General features: G+C 42.0%; 1 protein-coding gene across 2 annotated transcripts; it reads right to left on the bottom strand.

Moving 5' to 3' along the window:
- Window positions 1-4,743: 4,743 nt before the first annotated feature.
- On the bottom strand, window positions 4,744-18,006 carry LOC106572443 (synaptophysin). Of its 2 annotated transcripts, XM_014146627.2 has the most exons (7): window positions 17,751-18,006; window positions 16,170-16,235; window positions 10,223-10,347; window positions 9,811-10,009; window positions 7,798-7,989; window positions 7,333-7,665; window positions 4,744-7,161 (listed from the first exon to the last, which is right to left on the bottom strand). In XM_014146627.2, the coding sequence occupies exons 1-6, from the start codon at window positions 17,766-17,768 to the stop codon at window positions 7,363-7,365; spliced, it is 903 nt and encodes a 300-aa protein (XP_014002102.1). In that variant the 5' UTR covers window positions 17,769-18,006; the 3' UTR covers window positions 4,744-7,161; window positions 7,333-7,362. The 2 variants fall into 2 exon arrangements, with proteins under 2 accessions (XP_014002102.1, XP_014002103.1); XM_014146628.2 differs by lacking the exons at window positions 16,170-16,235; window positions 17,751-18,006 and adding an exon at window positions 13,419-13,559.
- Window positions 18,007-19,836: the final 1,830 nt, after the last annotated feature.

Below are 19,836 nucleotides of genomic sequence, written 5' to 3'. Positions count from 1 at the left end.
TTGCTCTATGCAGAATAGAATAGGAATAGAACAGAATTGTGGTGTTAATTTATTGTTCATTAGAGGGGCATTAAAGGGGCAATCTCAGTGGTGTAGTGGAGGGTATACCCACTTATTTTTCAATAGGCATTGCGCATACTCACTTAATCCTCACTGATACTTATCAAAGTAGTGTAGTGCAGGTATACGCTCTATCAATTAATAGTGCTGATGGAACAATGTTTTTCTTAAAATGTTGATAAACTATTTCTTCACATTTTAGGCACAGCAATGTGCACACGGCAGTAGGCGAATTAATGGACAGAGATGGAAATATCCGTGAGAAAGAGGGGGGATTTAAAGATGCAACAACTATCTTGGGTTGCTAATATGATTACGATAATGCATTTGGCTGCTAGCCAAGGAAAGGACGTTTAAAGAAAATCAATAGAACAGAACGCATATGAGTAAGTCTTTATAAAAACAATTGCCTGCACGTTTCTATGTTTTTTTGGCTATAGGCTACTTTGAAGCAACGTAAGACATGCCTCATAATATGGAGTAAAACGTCCAGGTTTCAAACAATTAAGGAACAGGGAAAATATAGCAATGCTAATGATAGGCCTAACCGTCTTCTGCTAGATGGAAAGGCTTTCCCAAAAACCTTCTCTATTAAATCTTAACTAGCTACAAAGTAGCCCATGCCTACCGGTCAGAATTATATCATTATTATTATTTGCATTAATCAAGTGGCCATTTATTTTGCAAACTATATCTCATGTGCTACAGAAACAATGCTAATCAAATAATAGTGGTAGGTGCCTACACACTTGAATTAAAGGGTAACTACCTTCAAAAATCTAAACTGTGAACAACTAATATGGGATTGATCATTCAGAGTGTATGTCACTGTTTCTCATAGAATTTTTCACACAGGGCACATTTCCTTCACCAGGCTTGGATTTTTTTTGTGTGTGTGCAAAATTAGAGTATACCCACGTCTCCAGGCACAATTACACCACTGGGTAATCTGGAGTTCAAACAATAACAAAGCAACTTCCCAGCCACTTTTTTGGGCAATCAGTTTAAGGATGGTGCTGGAGAGGATCTCCCGAGTGGCACAGCGGTCTAAGGCACTGCATTGCAGTGCTAGAGGTGTCACTACAGACCCGGGTTCGATCCCAGGCTGTGTCACAGCCGGCCGCGACCAGGAGACCCATGAGGCTGTGCAAAATTGGTCCAGCGTCGTCCGGGTTAAGGGAGGGTTTAGCCGGCCGGGATGTCCTTGTCCCATCACGCTCTAGCGACTCCTTGTGGTGGGCTGGGCTCATCCACGCTTACTTTGGATGCCAGCCATTTGGTGTGTCCTTTGACACATTGGTGCGGCTGGCTTCCGGGTTAAGTGAGGAGTGTGTCAAGAAGCAGTGTGGCTTGGTGGGGTCGTGTTTCAGAAGACGCATGGCTCTCGACCATTGCCTCTCCCGAGTCCGTACGGGAATTGCAGCGATGGGACAAGACTGTAACTACCAATTGGGGAGAAAAAGGGGTAAAAAAACAAAAAGGATGGTGCTGGAGAAATGTAACCACTCTCAAATTCAATGATGGGGCAAAGGCTGACCATCCATGAGATCAAAATTAGTGTTTTAACCATGCTTTTAAATTAAAAGCAAAATGATTTGAAGATTTTCTGAATCATATTAAAATGCTTTGAATATTTTACAAACCCTGACAATGAAAAAGCATTCAATGCATTACAATAGTAGCATTCTGGAAAACAGAGATATCATGCCATCATGTGGCACAGCAGCAGGACTACATGTGCCAATAATAGAAGTTGTGTCACTCCATGGCTGCGTTTAGACAGGCAGCCCACTTCTGATCTTTATTTCACTAATTGATCTTTTGACCAATCAGATTAGCTCTGAAAAAGTTCTGATGTGAAACGAACTGATGTGATTGGTCAAAATACCAATTAGTGGAAAAAAGATCACATTTGGGCTGCCTGTCTGAACGCAGCCCATGAAGCTGTCGTGTCTTTGGCTATGCCGGATTAATTGATATGACATGCTATTCTATAAAATAATTTCTCTGTAATTAATATTATATGATTAAGCTAATCAGGTAAATGTAATTAACTAGAAAGTCGGGGCACAACGAAAGAATGTTTATAGAGCTGTTATCCTGTTGGGGCTAGGGGGCAGTATTTTCACGGCCGGATGAAAAACGTACCCAATTTAAACAGGTTACTACTCTGGCCCAGAAAATAGAATATACATAGTATTAGTAGATTTGGATAGAAAACACTCTGAAGTTTCTAAAACTGTTTGAAGGATGTCTGTGAGTATAACAGAACTCATATGGCAGGCAAAAAACCTGAGAAAAATTGAATCAGGAAGTGGGGGAAATTAGAAATGTAGTTTTTCTTTTGAATCCCTTGAAAAACTACAGTGACAGGATTTACGTTGCACCTCCTAACTCTTCCATTGGCTGTCAACAATCTTTAGGAACTGGTTTCATTCGTCACCTGTTACCGGGCAGAAAATTATGGCTCAGTCAATCACTGACCTTATGACGCGTGTGCATGTGACGTCGTTGTTTTTTATTTTTCTTCTGGGATGAATACCTATTGCCCGGTTGTAAAATTATCGCAAATTTACCATAAAAAATACCCTAAAGGATTGATTGTAAACATCGTTTGACGTGTTTCTACAAACGGTAATGGAACTTTTAACATTTCGTCTATGGATTTGCGTCCACGCCACATGGCATTGTAAAGTTTTCTGGATGGGTCAACAAAACAGACGTATTTGGACATAAATGATGGACTTGCAGAACAAATTAACATTTCTTATGAAAGTGGGTGCCCATCCGAGTGCATTCCGCCGAAGATCAGCAAAGGTAAGTAAATATTTCGAACATATTTTTAGAGATTTGTTGACGTCGTGGTTGTAGGCTAACTGTATAGCTTAGCATTGAAGGCTAAGTTCTGTCCTCAGAATACTGAACAATGTGCTTTTTCCGTAAAGTTATTTTGAAATCTGACAAAGTGGTTGCATAAAGGAGTAGATTATCTCTAATTCTTTAAATAATCGTTCTAAATTTTGTCAACGTTTATGAGTTCTTCTGTAAATGTATGTGCCTATTCACCGGAGTTATGGGGGGAAAACAACATTTTCTGAACGTCACGCGCCAATGTAAAAATTGGGTTTTTAGATATAAATATAAACTTGATCGAACAAAAAATGCATGTATTGTCTAACATGATGTCCTAGGAGTGTCATCTGATGAAGATTGTCAAAGGTTAGTGCTTAATTTTAGCTGTATATCTGGTTTTGTGACGCTATCCGTGCTTGGAAAATAGCTTTTTTTTTTTGCTAATGTGCTATGCTAAAATAATCTAATGTTTTGCTTTCACCGTAAAGCCTTTTTGAAATCGGACAATGTGATTGTATTAAGGAGTAGAGTATCTTTAAAATGCCGTATAATACTTGAATTTTAATTTTGAGATTATTATTTTTTTGAATTTTCGCGCCGTGCTATCTCACTCGTTGTTGTCCAACCAATCCCTTTAGCGGGATTGTATCCTCTATAGGTTATCTTCCGAATAAACTCTTAACGACCTGGTAATTTTTTACCGCAATAGCAGTCAATATTTAATTGTCACCTTATTTAGTCTCATCTGAAAGTTGTAAATTCTTGGTTATCTTCACGAACCCTGGCTAACAAGTTGAATCAGCAATACAAAATTTGGTTTAATTATTTATTTACTAAATACCTAAATAATCACACAGAATTACATCTACACAGAATGGATCATACATTGTTTACAAATTATGTCATAAAGGAAAACGTCCCTAGCGGACGGAACAGATATGACGGCTGGTTACACAAAGAAAGGGGGTTGGGTTTTGAATGAAAGAGCGGGAAGACTGAGGAACAAAAGGATTTTGTGTCTCTATCGGGCCGTAGGCAGCTACTCAATCGTAAATACATAATCTTATGCATTCTAAATAACCGCCCATTTGAAAAAGGAAAATGCAATAAATATTTACTCTGAGCTGGGCTTCGATCGGTTGGTCGTAGATGGAAGGCCGGGTTGTCCTTTGAAGAATGTCTGGTGGTAGAACGGGTACTTGGTAGTACCGTCGTTGTGTGGTAGGGCGGATACTCTGTCCGTCCTCTCCTAGCCCACATCTACAGTTGCTGCACTAACGCAACGGCTAGGAGGTATCACTTCTTTAGTGAATAAAAGTTCAAAGTTCATACCAAGTTGCCATGCTATATGCTCATGCTATATTCTGGCCGGTATAGTCAAAATTCATCCTTCCGGCGTGTAGGTCGTCACCTTCACGTTGAGATTCGATGCTAATTTCGTTAGGTTCCTGTCGTTCAACCAGAGCTCATGCTGATTTGACATCATATTCATTAAGTACCAATGCATATTTTCAACTGGTTGGAATACCGAAATATGGTTCAGTTTCCCACCTTTTGATGTTGCCAGACTCTCCATGTTAACAAAGGAATTTTCAATAGTCACATCGGTAGAGTAGAGAGAGGAAAAAGGGGAAAGGTATTTATGGGGGGTCATAAACCTCCCCATCAGGCCAACGTCATGACATAGCCTAGTAGTAGGCGTACCTTATACCCTCAGACATTGAACCCCCCAGGGACCTCCCTATGCTACTGAACATCAATCAGTAAATAGTACAGCATGAACAATGCATATGATCTACAAGGTTAGAGAATTAGACAAGACATTTAACCTTCAACAGAATAATTTCAAGTTTATTTGATTTTGTTTCACAGGGATTCCATAAAATAAGAATACAATAGAATTCTGGAGAATCTTGGATATTTTTCTCTGAATTGTAATAGTCATTAGCATAAATAGTAATAAGAATACATCATAAACAATAAACACAACTATCCAAAGGCGTAGAGTGTATCACAAGACATCATTCACCACTAACGACAGACTATACATATTTCATTGAGCATATTTATAAGACCTACAAGAGAGAGAGAAAAAGAAAGAGAGAGATGGAACGATATAGAGAAAAACACAGAAGGGAGAGAAAGTGAGGTGCCTCCACACCGACTGGTAAAAAAAAAAAACGGATAAAAAATGTATGGATCCAAAACTGCATAATGGAATAACATGGATGAAAAACAATTTAATTGTGATAACTGTGGAAGCAAAATCTATCGATCAAGACACCCCTGTCCTGTTTCCATTTGGCAATACAGTTTTTCTTCTATCCAAAGAGAGGATTGGCAGTATGGCAGGTAAGCCTATCTACATGACCTTGAAAAGAGTGACCATTGCAACATGTGCAGTCCCTGTACTTTGTGTAAAATATAGCAGAGCTGCACTGTGCTGTGACCTTATAATGAGCCAAACATACTATTCCTGTAACACTTGTTTGCCACTTGCACCCCCCGGGGATGCAGGTTATTTTATTTACATGGAAACAAGATACAGTTCAGGACAACTCAGTTGGCTATATTAATATGTAAAAAATACTTATTTTCTATGGCTTGTATATGGTCTTGAAAATGACACATATTGTGCCATACTGATTTAGTTCTATGTAAATATATGGATGCGTTTTGATCAGATGACCAAAATAAATTGTGAATAAACATGATTACTAACTCTGTGTTATGACTCATCTCTAGACTAGATAAATAGTCCATCGAAACATGACAAGGTTCTGCGCAAAGTTCTAAACTACATTAAAAATAATGATCCCTTTAACATCAGTTGACTTCACAACCTCAAATCATCTTTAAAAAAAGAGTGTTGATAGCATAGTACATACAGCAGTTTTTAGGAACAACATAGTATTAGCAGAATACCAATTCTTACCATGCAAACTACTTTTTCATTATCCTAGATGCATTTTCTCCTTTTTGCATTTCAGCTTTTAAGAGATTCTCTGGAACAAACACAGCTAAATCCTTGAGTAATGTTTCAGTGGAAAAATATAAAAGACAATGAATACATAAATCACTGCTAACACCTCTCTTTCTTCTCTACTCTCTCTGAATTCGTCATACCTTTTGCTTTCTTTTTTGTCACGACTTCCGCTGAAGTCGGCTCCTCTTCTTGTTCGGGCGGCGTTCAGAGATCGACGTCACTGGCTTTCTAGCCATCGCCGCTCCATTTTTCTATTATCCATTTGTCTTGTCTTGTTTCCATACACACCTGTTTTTCATTTCCCCAATTAAGCTACTTGTATTTAACCCTCTGTTAACCATCATGTTTTGTGTGTAATTGTTTCATGTTGCTGTGGTGTCTTTTTATGCGCTTTACTTTTGTCATGTTCCGTGTTTTTGAGCGCATTTGATTTATGTTGTGCTCTCGTTTTGGAACTTTAATAAAGTGCGCCTGTTTACATCACGCTACTCTCCTGCACCTGACTTCGCCTCTTTTACACATGCTGACAGTCTTCATCCTTTGCCATCACATCTTCTCTATCCCGTTAAACTCACTCAGTAATGTTGAACAAATAAAAAAGCACAATGAGAAAATATATAACTCTATTCTGAAACTGAATAAACTGAAAATGTAAAGAAACACACATGGAGAAATAAAATAAACACAAAACATAAATATAAAAAAACGACGAGGGTTGAACTATGTGAGCTCCTAAACAGAACTAAGGTAAATACAACTGAATAACTCTGTTCTCTACATTTGTTGTATAACAACTAATATGGAGGGCACAATTATTCAACTGTGTACATATATTTCTATATGAATATGTTGATATTTACATAGCACAGACAAATACATTGTCCCACGTTAAACATTACTACCATTATTGTCCTTCATTTAATTTAAGTGTTATTCCTTTAGAAGATTGAAGTTCATGTTTTGGTTTTGTATTCAAGTTTGTCCTTGTGTGATCAAACTGTCAATCCCCTGTTGTCTTCTACAGTTAAATACATCACGAGAATAAACAGCATGTTACAGTAAGGATCCATTTTCCCCTCAACAAAATAACCCTCTCCCAAGGGACACGGTGTTGCTAACTTCCCCTCCCAAGAGCCCACCTTCCTCGCTCCCTGCCTCCCTCCCTCCTCTTGTCAACTCACAGATGCACAAACAGACAAACAGAGGAGTGTGGAATTGTGGGTGGTGGTCAGGCACCACACTCCTAAATCACACGGTGGCCCCTGGGGGGGGGGGAGAAGAAGAGAGAAATATTACAACTAATGCATACCTAAAGATTATGAAGATGTCATAAAGCCACAGTCTGTATTTCCCTTTGGAAGAGTAATGCAGTATTTCTCACAGTCATTTATCAGTATTCTCAGGATTGCTCCATCATATGCACTGACACTCACCAGCTTCCAGCTGCCATAGGGTGGACCAGCTCACATCTGATTGGCGTAGGAGGTGGGCTGCTGTTCGTATCCCCCCTGCTGATAGTCTCCACCTCCCTCGGTGTATCCGCCCTGGCCATAGTCGGGCTGGTAGCCTCCCTGGGTGCCGGTATATGCATCCCCCTGCTGTGCATAGCCCTCCTGCCCATAGCCGTCCTGGCCGAAGGACTCTGGGGCTGGCGCTTTCTCCTGGGAAGGTGCGTATGTGCCTCCGAAAGCTGCCAGCCAGCCAGTCTCCTTGAACACGAACCACAGGTTCCCTCCCCACAGGATCAGGTTCAGGAAGCCAAATGCCTTGGGGGTGAATGGAAGAAAAAGACGAAAAAGAATAAGGGGGTCCATATCTTGTAGTACAGGATTGTTCCGTCATATCCTCAGCAGTCCATGCCCTTTTACAAATTACAACATTACAATTGAATTCCGTACCACAGATGTGTTGAGACCAGAGACGACAGGGTCATGGACTTCACGACAGCGGTTCTCCGGTTCGTCGCAGGCCTCGATCAGTAAGAGGACCTTGTCTGGGTCGGTGGATGCCTTCACATCCGACAGACCCTTAGCCCAGGCAGAAGAAGCCACCAGCCAGAAGAAGGTGAACACACAGGTCACAACGAAGTCCTGAGGATAATCACATTATAAAGCATTAGCAAATTACACTACCTTCGGAATGTATTCAAACCCCTTGACTTTTAACCACATTTTGTTAGGTTACAGCCTTATTCTAAAATGTATTAAATTGTTTTTTTCTTCCTCTATCTACACACAATACCCCATAATGACAAAGCAAAAACAGGGTTTTAGACATTTTTGCTAATTTATAAACAAATAAAAATATCACATTTACAGAAGTATTCAGTACTTTGTTGAATCACCTTTGGCAGCGATTGCAGCCCCGAGTCTTCTTGGGTATGATGCTACAAGCTTGGCACACCTGTATTTGGGGAGTTTCTTCCATTCTTCTCTGCAGATCCTCTCAAACTCCGTCAGGTTGGATGGGGAGCGTTGCTGCACACCTATTTTCAGTTCTCTCCAGAGATGGTCGATCGGGTTCAAGTCCGGGGTCTGGCTGGGCCACTCAAGGACCTTCAAAGACTTGTCCTGAAGCCACTCCTGTGTTGTCTTGGCAAGGGTCATTGTCCTGTTGGAAGGTGAATCTTTGCCCCAGTCTAAGGTCCTGAGTGCTCTGGAGCAGGTTTTCATCAAGGATCTTTCTGTACTTTGCTCCATTCATCTTTGCCTCGATCCTGACTAGTGTCCCAGTCCCTGCCGCTGAAAAATATCCCCACAGCATGATGCTGCCACCACCATGCTTCACCGTAGGGATGGTACCAGGTTTTCTCCAGACGTGACGCTTGGCATTCAGGCCAAAGACTTCAATCTTGGTTTCATCAGACCAAAGAATATTGTTTCTCATGGTCTGAGAGTATTTGGCTCCAAGCGGGATGTCATGTGCCTTTAACTGAGGAGTGGCTTCCGTCTGGCCACTCACCATAAAGGCCTGATTGGTGGAGTGCTGCAGAGATGATTGTCCTTCTGGAAGGTTCTCCCATCTCCACAGAGGAACTCTAGAGCTCTGTCAGAGTGACCATCGGGTTCTTGGTCACCTCCCTGACCAAGGCGCTTCTCCCCCGATTGCTCAGTTTGGCTGGGCGGCCAGCTCTAGGAAGTCTTGGTGGTACCAAACTTCTTTCATTTTTAAGAATGATGGAGGCCACTGTGTTCTTAGGGAAATTCAATGCTTCAGAAATGTTTTGGTACCCTTCGCCAGATCTGTGCCTTGACACAATCCTGTCTTGGAGCTCTACGGACAATTCTTTCAACCTCATGGCTTGATTTTTCTCTGACATGCATTGTCAACTGTGGGACCTTTTATATAGACAGGTGTGTGCCTTTCCAAATCATGTTCAATCAATTGAATTTACCACAGGTGGACTCCAATCAAGTTGTAGAAACATCTCAAGGATGTTCAATGGAAACAGGATGCACCGGAGCTCAATTTTGAGTCTCATAGCAAAGGGTCTGAACACTTACATTATGTAAATAAGGTATTTTTGTTTTTTATTTGTAATAAATTTGCAAAAATGTCTAAACCTGTTTTTGCTTTGTCATTATGGGGTATTATGTGTAGATTGCTGAGTTTTTTTAAAATGTTTATATACATTTTAGAACAAGGCTGTTACGTAACAAAATGTGGAAAAAGTCAAGGGGTCTTAATACTTTCCGAAAGCACTGTACATGCTCATCATCAATTTCAAAGTTCTTATCAGAAACATCATCATGATCAAGCTCAAAGTACTCATCAGAAACGTAATCAATCTCATGCTCATCATCATCATCATCATCATTACTATGATATTAGTAATCGTAGCAGAGGTAGTGGAATATGGTATGGAATAGTGTCGGCCTACTAGAAACAAGAAGTGCGAAAGACAAACTCACAATCTGGGCTCCCTTGCAGCCTTCACGGTATTTCTCCAGAATGAAAACGTACACAGACAGGGCTGCCATGGAGTAGAGGAAGGAGAAGACCCCGACGGTGACAAAGAACCCAGCTGAGGAGGAGTAGTCTCCGATCAGGAACAGACGCTCAGGGTTTCCCCCCTTACAGGTTGGGGCATCGAAGTACACCTGATGTAGCCTGGGAAGGACAAGGGACATAGAAAGACAGAGAGAAGATGGGAGACAGCGATAAAAGGGGAGAAGGAGAGAGATGTCAAACGGGGTTAATATAGTTTTTACAGATTAATGTTCCACCACTGACGTTTGCAGCCCAGTGGTACTGTAGAAATTACAGACGGACCATATTTGTGCGGGTTCAGGGGGTTACGTGTGACTGAATAGGCATACTGACCTGAATGGATACTCAAACTCCACCTCAATGTCCAGGTCACTCTCTGACCGGTTTTTACACTCCACACTCATCTTGAACATGCCAGAGTAGCTGCCACATGTCGAGAAAGCAAAGATGGCAAAGATCTGAAAGACACAGAGGAAGGAGGAGAATTACAGACAGCAAGTGGAAGTGAAAGGGAAGGGGAGGGAAAAATACAGTAGTGAGATCAAAGGAATGGGGAAGGAATATGACCCAGACAGAGACATGTAGGGAGAAGCAGAATACATCTATTAAATGGCTTTTATTTTGGGATGATTTCTTCCCAAAGATTGTGCTCTGTCGAGGAATTGGCATAACTCTAGTTTGGTCTGAAATAGGTGTTGATGTGAACCAAAGGAAAGCCCATGCAGTATAATGGAAAACCCCAATAAAGGTATACTGTTGCTGAAAGACCTAACACTGTGGTTTCACCATCTGCTGTGTCTCCTGCACTCCAATGTTCCTCAAACCACTGCAGGCTGCTGACAAAGCCACACAGACTGCAAATCAATGCAGCTATATTGCCAGGTTACAGCGCAACACCTGTTGCCATGGTTACTCCGACACCTAAAGTTGTGCGCTTTTGTATAAAGAAAATGCAAGAAATGTAAAATAACATGTTTGGTTGATATATCTGTTGTACTAAATAAGTTATTCTCTACGGCCCAGGCTACGGTACTACAGTTCTACAGGGGGGTGTACAGTAATGTAAACCAGCGTTGTGTAGCTGAACGCTAACTTACTGTCGTACACATAAGAATGTAGATAGACACACTCACACACACTGACATAGGAGGTTATACAGTCAGCCTATTTTTACCACACCCTCCCTTCCCTGCAGGCCAGATCCCATTGGATGGAAATCTGTCTATTAAGCTGACTGAGGTCCTCCACCATCTGTCACTAAAGGACGCTGCACAGGGCTATTATACACACACCCTCACGCACGGACACACACACACGCACACACCCCCGCACGGACACACACACACGCACACACTCGCACACACACACACTCGCACACTCGCGCTTGTGCACGCTCGCGCTTGTGCAACGGTACACTCACACACACACACACACACACACACGCAAACACACACATACACAAACACGTAACTTACTCCCTTGTCTCATTACTCTTTAGCGCGCAAACACAGCCCACCTCCACTCCATCTCCTTATTAACAGGTTTTAATAATGATTGGGGAGGAATGTGAGGGGGGAGGGTGATAATGAAAAGCTCAACAGATTTGATATAAGCATGCATGAAAGATGGAAGGAGGAGGACAACAAAACAGAACATGGAATCTTCTCTGACATGGAAGAATCAAATCTGTTTGTGCTTTAGCTAACTACTCTTTGCCGTGTTCGGTCGTTGTCATAGTCAGATGAATTGAAAAACATACAGATCTGGCACCAGGCTAGTTAACTCTCCCACACCCTCCAACGTGGATAGTCCACAACGTATGCCAAATGATCCTCTTGTAAGATTTTAGCTCTCACTTAGGTAGTCTGGCATGCACAGTAAAATAAAGTATAATCCTTTTCCTGGTTCATAAAGATGCTGTGTCTGTTTTCACTGATTTGCAACATTCATTAACATGCTCTTAGTGCAAGAGGTTGAGGTATATGACTATGGTCTCCCTAACAAGAGGTTGAGGTATATGACTATGGTCTCCCTAACAAGAGGTTGAGGTATATGACTATGGTCTCCCTAACAAGAGGTTGAGGTATATGACTATGGTCTCCCTAACAAGAGGTTGAGGTATATGACTATGGTCTCCCTAACAAGAGGTTGAGGTATATGACTATGGTCTCCCTAACAAGAGGTTGAGGTATATGACTATGGTCTCCCTAACAAGAGGTTGAGGTATATGACTATGGTCTCCCTAACAAGAGGTTGAGGTAAAAAAGGAAGGTTGGAGTAAGGGCAAAGGAATGTATGGGAAGATGTTGAAGAAAGACAAATGGAGACAGGCTGGCTAGTTGAGAAAATACATGGCTTCACACACATTGTCAGATACCATGATAATGCTATTTGCAACATACAATGAGCATAGAGGGGGTGGGTGGGGGTAGAAATAAAATGAATAGAACGGGCTTGGAACTTCTAACCCTGCCAATTTGACTGGTAAACTCATGGGTATACTCGCAATGGCTGCCTGGTATTGTGATGCAATAATTTCCATGGTAATGTTTTCAAAGGATGTTAACTGATGTGGCTCATGCAATGGAATTCATTTTTTGTCATGTGAGTTGAGTTCAATCAACAAATCACAGCACATATTGATGGGTACACTTACTTCCTGCTTTGAGCCTATGGGTACTGCCACGTCCTGACCATAGAGAGCTCTTATTTCTATGGTAGAGTAGGTCAGGGCGTGACTGGGGGGGTTTATCTAGTTTATTTATTTCTGTTGTTTGGTTCTAGTTTCTGTTTTTCTATGTTGGGGTTTTTGGATGATCCCCAGTTAGAGGCAGCTGGTCATCGTTGTCTCTAATTGGGGATCATATTTAAGTAGTTGTTTTTCCCACCTGTGTTTGTGGGAGATTATTTTGGGTTAGTGCATCTTGCACCTCTGTCGTCACGGTTTGTGTTTTGTTTATAGTTTGTTTGTTTTGCGAAGTTTCACATTAAAATAAAAGATGTGGAACGATACGCACGCTGCGCCTTGGTCTCCTTCCTACGACGAACGTGACAGGTACACTCGCAATGGTCGCCAGTCCACCCATTATGCCATCATTGACTTGAATGGGGACGCCCGTTCTGTTCATTCTATTTCTATGTTCCCACTAACATGGTAAATGTTGCAGTCTCACATAAATCCACTGACACACTACCCCTGTTCAAGCAGGCACACACACACACACACACACACACACACACACACACACACACACACACACACACACACACACACACATAAAAGCAAACCCACAAGTGCACACACACACACACACACACACACTGAGTTAGAAGCAGCTGCATTTATAAATACCTGCTTATCACCGATTTTATAGCCAAGTCCGACAAGACTGAAAAACACAGCTATTCGAAAATGAACTCAAGTAAATGAATAACTGAACTTAATACATTGATTGATACACAAGCATAAATGGATGTTGTAGGACCACAATTCTAGCCATCACAATGTAAATACTGTATGTATGCTCACCAGCGTCTTTCTGTCTCTGAGTTTGGCAGGAATCCGAAGTGTGACAGCTTCAACCAATCACATCTCCTCTAAGCCAGGGGCAGACGAGTGGGCAGAGAGCCCTGGCAATGAGTTTGCAAAGGTTTAACATGTAAACTCCTTACCATATCCTACAATCAGCAGCTTTGATGATCAACAACACCAGGAACCACTTATAGAATACTGGGCCAGATTATCACAGATCTCTACTGTATTGACCACACAGTATGGAAACTGTCCTTACAGCACAACAGTGCACTGAGTGAATCAGTAAAGCAAATATGTAAACTGTAAATCCCAAGGTAAGACAAAAATAACCTAGTTCCCAAGCATAAACCAGGGCAGGATGTTGTTATGGTAGACACAGTGGTTAACCAAAACATAGAAGGCTTGGATTATAAAACATCGCAACAAATATAGTTAGCCAAAATGTCTTTGTCAGCGTCCCTCCTGTGTGTACACTACATACACACGTTGACAGAAAAACAGTTCTGTATATGGGAGAGCAGGAATGCTGAATGAGAGGTCAGTAGGGATGTGTAAATGGAGTAAAAGATGAGTATTGATATGTGAATGTATAAATGCTGAATGCTGAGTTACATATGGATCTGTTTAGGCCAGGGGATTAACTCCTTTAGGCTCACCTCGACCCAGAAGTAGAAACATGCAGATGCAGGCCTTTATGACTTATGATTCCTGAGCTCTGGCCTCCTGCCTGTGTGCTGCTTCAGGCATGGAGGTTTGTTAACCATGTGACCCAGAGAAGTAACGATGTGATGTTCAAGCACTAGCAGTGCTCTGGGGAAGGACTACAGACAAGGTCATGCTGTCAGAACTGTCCTCTCAGTCTCTGCTACCATGTGTTACTCTTACCTGCTGTGATTTAAAGTAGAACATTTGTTTAGGGATCTTTTATTTAAATCCTGATGTTGTTTTTTTTTATGTAGGTCTATGTGTCTTCTCATAAATGAATCCTATTCTTTCAATCAGCCAATCATCATGGCATTCTAGCAAAGTGAGTCCAAATGGAACATGGGAGGAAGAGATTTCATTACTTGAACTTCCTCAATGAGCACATACTGTATATTGATTTGTTCTGTTGAGTGAGAGTGGTGAGTCAGTGGTGAGTAATGACTATGTATCGTGTGTGTATGAGTCGGCATGTGTATGCTAGTTCTGATGCTATCACAAATGTGTGATGACAAAGAAGTGGTAATGATGTGGCTGAGAGGTGTTTCTAATTACAAGTTACATACGTAGTACACAGTACATTATATTTTGTCCAAATTATTACAGCTCATAATTTCTGCTGAACATCATCATGCTGGACTCAGTGAGAGTCAGAGGCTACATTTACACAGGCAGCTGAATCCTGATATTTTTGCCACTAATTGGTATTTTGACCAATCACATCAGATCTTTTCACATCAGATTATTTTCATAGCTGATCTGATTGGCCAAAATACTATTTAGTGAAACAAATATTAGAATTGGCCTTCCTGTGTAAATGCATCCATGTAGACTCCTCTTTGTACAATTGAGAGAGCCTATCTACATAGAAGAATACCTGCCCCTGGCACAAAACAAGTTGGAAGAGGGGTCACACTGTACCTCGAGTGTTACTGAATAAAAGAAAACATAAAGCATGCAGAAACCATGATGTGGATGTATGAAGTACATTTTGTAACATGAATGTGTGGAATGCTTTATCACAGATTCATCATGAATTGCCAATTAACGATTGTCATGTTACAGCACAATACAACAAATAGAGCATTGCGGCGACATGAATAATTTTAAAGGTAAACAACCTAGCAAATAGCGGAGATTAAGATTCAGCACCATGGACAGCGATCAATTGGACCCCCGCGATTTTGACGTTTCAGAACCCATGAAAGTGGACAGCGCCTTTTTCAGGCGACGTTGCAGCAACGTCAATGGCCCTTACCACTACTACCAAGGTTTAAGTTCAGTGTAGGCCTATTAAATCATTATGTGCCACTTCTAAAACATGAAATTATAGCGAAAATGATTAGCCCTAGGAGGGAGCAACTACACAACACATAAAGAAGTAACTACACCCAAATGCATGAGGTGCTCACAAAATACTCCAGATTAGATTACAGAGCGAAAGGTTAAAGTGACGTGAGTTAATTATCTGGTAGGCCTACAACAAACTTCACAGGAGAGGACACATAAATACAGTGGCCTGGATAGTTTAAACAGAGATTTATCACAATTACCATGATCGATTTACAGTAACATTGTATCACTGAAACGACGTCGAGTTTTCATGAGACCTGCCTGCTGGTGGTAACCGAGAGGAAGCAGCGAGTGGGAGAATGGGCAGTGTCAGCCACCTCGCGCTGCCTGTTTGTCGTCACGAGCACAAAGCTTCACCTAGCTTTGTGACCTCTGTGTGACAGAAGGACGTGTTCTGACAGTACAAGTGCCCAACATCACTATAAATTCATCATCTATTCTCAAAACAGGGCCAACCATAGCATAATATATGGTCCTATCATTTATAGCTTTTAAGTGTATTGGTTAATATCATCACACTCATGTGTAATCTAGATTTTACGCATGCAATATACAATACCAGTACATTCTATAGAGTCTTCCACACCCACTCATGCGCGCGGAAAGGATACCGGCGCGCACTCACCATGGTCTTTCATACACTCAGTCACAAGCCAAATAATGAAACATTGTATGAAAACAGTAACTTACCCATTGTAGGATTTTCATAAATCCTAAAGGCTGTTTGATTATGGTGAACTGCCCGGTGGCCACCAACTGTCAACACAGAAATCAACAATCAACAATTAACATTTCTTTATGAATTTGTCGCGAATTATCTTTTGAACGTTTGTAGTGTGTACTGTGTAGGCCTACATGCATTGTCAGCATAGCCTATCTGTCGTTACTCCACAGTTTGCACCTGTCAGTTAATTAAATGTATCTTTCAGGAGCGGTGGAGGAGGCGGTGATCCATTTGTTCATGCTCCCATTTGTTCGCTAGTACAGTAATTGGACTATTTGACTTGGGGCGCGACAGGCGGTGTGACAAAGCACTGACATCGTTTAGTGGAGACGAGGGGGGGGAGAGAGACTTTGCCAGCATAGAATTAGACAAAGCTGCTTATCCCACTGTTTTCGCTGTCGCCAAAGCTTGACAGCAAGCACTCTACTACAAATGTATACAGAAAGAAAATCTCGAGTCACCTCGATAGTAGTTGGCCCTATTGTAGATATAGCTAGCCCTATAGTAGATATAGCTAGCCCTATAGTTTAGACTATAACTTGTAAAGCCTTGTCATGTGCGGTTGAAAGCAACACATCAGTCGCAAAGGAAGGCGGTGTGTGTCTGTGATCATCCCCAAATAAGCTGTGTCCTGTAGCCTATCGATTCTGTCTTTAGCCTATCGATTCACCTCGCAATATCTCACTTTTAACTCCCAGTCCGTCTGTCGCCCCTCGTAAATTGATAGGCCTATAATACAACTCGCTACAGGACTAAGAGATGGACGTCGTCTGATATTGCGATATAGATGAAATAGGGTCTGTCGCTTTTCCTCTGGATTTTTACTCTCTGCTTCTTCTATTTGTTGCAAGATCAGCTTTAAAAAAAAACATATCTGTCTGTTTCTTTTCTCTTTCACGAGTTAGACATTTGTTTAGCATCATCTCTTGTTTTGTTGCTATACTTCACCCTCTAGTCGAGCATATACTCAGCACACACCACATAGGCTAAGAGAGAAAAAATAATCCCCTGTAAATAGATCCGGTCAACGATTCTATTAGTTCAATAGCAGTTATTCAAAAATATAAATAGGCTTTCCAACTAAACAATCCATTTCTGTGTCCACAATTCAAACGGAATATATCTTCATATAGCCTATAGCTTTCACCTCAACTAATACCCTGGATGTGTTATATTTGTCTGAGTTATTTGAAATTATGTTGAAATTATGTTGCGCAGGGTGTCTTGATAAATTATTTGATCAATTATTACTGGTGTAAAATTGGTTAAATCACATGTAATCTATCATGCCTGTATTGCGGTGTTTTGAGCTCAGTGCTCGCTTTTCGTTCACATGAGTCGACCACTGAAAGCACTATATTTCAAACTAACGGTCCGCGGATTTACAATTACAGCGGCCCCTACCATAATGATGTCCAGTTATTTTTTTCCCCTAAAACGCTACGACGTCAAAGTGCGCATTATGTAGACGTGCCAAATTATGGCTTTTCAGATAACTAAATCAAATGAAAACATTGGTATTGTTTATTTTCATCCCAGAGCCCTACCTGGTTCACAACATCCATCTTGGCCGCCTGCTTGTCGATAAGAGGATTAGGCGGGAGGGAAGCGTTACATCCGGAACAGCCCACGGGGGACGAGGATAAAGAGATGGGAATAGCTGTATTACGTCACGAACTCGTCTAGGGCATCTGGAGCGTAGAGACGTCAGATAAATCATTGGACATACAGTAATGACGATTTCGACGGCTTGGCCAATCAAATGGCTGCTTTATTCTAGTAGACTACAGCGATTACCACAAGGGATAACGGAGAGACAACACCATTGTATGCAGGCATACGTCTTTTACTACGCTTATTGGGAGTCGGGCACTGGGCAGGTTTTGCATTTCTACATGATATTGGAAAGGCAATCGAGTTGCACTGCCAAGACTAGTCTGAGCTTCAGGGCTTCAGGTTGACGCTCTTAAGCCTGTAAAGCCTGTTTGATTACAATTAAGCCTACTAAATACCGACTCATCATTACAGAACACGGGTCTAAAATAGCCTGATATTGTTATATAACTATATTATATGTGATCATAATATAGTTTATTTTATCACCTTTCAGGCTGCTCGTGGCCCATGATGTGAGAAATCAAACAAGAGCTTCAGTAGCCTAGTGGACGCTGACCATGATGGTGGTGACTGGTAATGGTTTTGACTAGTTGGGATACAGTTTATGTGAGATTTGACTTTTCGTACAAGTTTAAGGAAACTTATGCAGAGGTTTATGATAATTATTGTAAAAAGGAAAGGTTCCTGGAGGATCCTTTAGGGGTTATTCAAATTGAAACGGTGGGCGAACCCCTATAAGTTCTTCAAAGAACCTCCATTAATGGTTCCACAAATAACCTTTTGGGGTTAATTATTAATCAGCATAAAATAACAATAACACAATATTTTAGTTGGCAGTGTGAGTTATGATTTTAGTGGCAAAGCAGACATAAAACCCAAACATGAGGTACACTCCCAGCCCCATGTACAATAGGTACAGTATATCCTCTGGCTGTCACGCCCTGACCTGTTTCATCTGTCCTTGTGATTGTCTCCACCCCCTCCAGGTGTCGCCCATCTTCCCCATTATCCCCTGTGTATTTATACCTGTGTTTTCTGTTTGTCTGTTGCAAGTTCGTCTTGTTTGTCAAGTCAACCAGTGTTTTCTCAGCTCGTGCTTTTCCCCAGTCTCTTTTTTTCTCGCCCTCCTGGTTTTGACCGTTGCCTGTCCGGACTCTGAGCCCGCCTGCCTGACCACTCTGCCTGACCCTGAGCCTGCCTGCCGTCCTGTACTGTTGTCCCTACTCTGGATTACTGACCTCTGCCTGACCTGAGCCTGCCTGCCGTCCTGTACCTTTGCCCCACCACTCTGGATTATCGACCCCTGCCTGCCTTGACCTGTCATTTGCCTGCCTCTGTTGCTGTAATAAACATTGTTACTTCAACACAGTCTGCACTTGGATCTTACCTGAAACGCTATAGTATGAACTGGCCGTGATTGACCCAGCAGACTTTGACCAGCTCCGCAACGCCATCTCCTCCCAAGGAGCCACCATTGGAAGGCACGAGGAGTTCCTTTGCCGTCTGATGGAAGCGTTCTAGGCCGTGACCGAAAGTCACAACCTAGCTTTGGACGCATTGCCGGAGCAAATCCGTAGGTGGCCTACTAGGCAGTCTACCACGACGGTAACCTCCCAGCCCCTCAGTAACCCGGCTGGTAGCAGCGCCGTCACCCCGGTTTCCCGAGAACCCCGCTTACCTCCCATGGAGTGCTACGATGGAGATTCCAGAACCTGCCGGGCCATTCTCTCTCAGTGTTCCCTCATTTTCGAGCTGCAACCTTCTTCATTCCCCTCAACCGCTCGAGGATAGCGTATATCATTACGCTGATGTAAGGGCACTCACCTGGGCCATGGTGGTGTGGGAGCAACAATCAGTCTGGAGGTATTCGTGGCAGAGGTGAGAAGTTTGTGGCTGAGGTGTCTGGGAGAGAGGCTGCCCGGAGGTTACTGCAGCTTCGGCAGGACTCCCTCGGTGTAGCAGACTATGCGGTGTAATTCCGCATGCTAGCACCGGAGAGTGCCTGGAACCCGGAAG

The sequence above is a fragment of the Salmo salar genome, chromosome ssa15 (genome assembly GCF_905237065.1).
Source record: "Salmo salar chromosome ssa15, Ssal_v3.1, whole genome shotgun sequence".
Lineage (NCBI taxonomy): Eukaryota > Metazoa > Chordata > Actinopteri > Salmoniformes > Salmonidae > Salmo > Salmo salar.
This window is presented reverse-complemented; position numbering and strand designations above follow the sequence as displayed.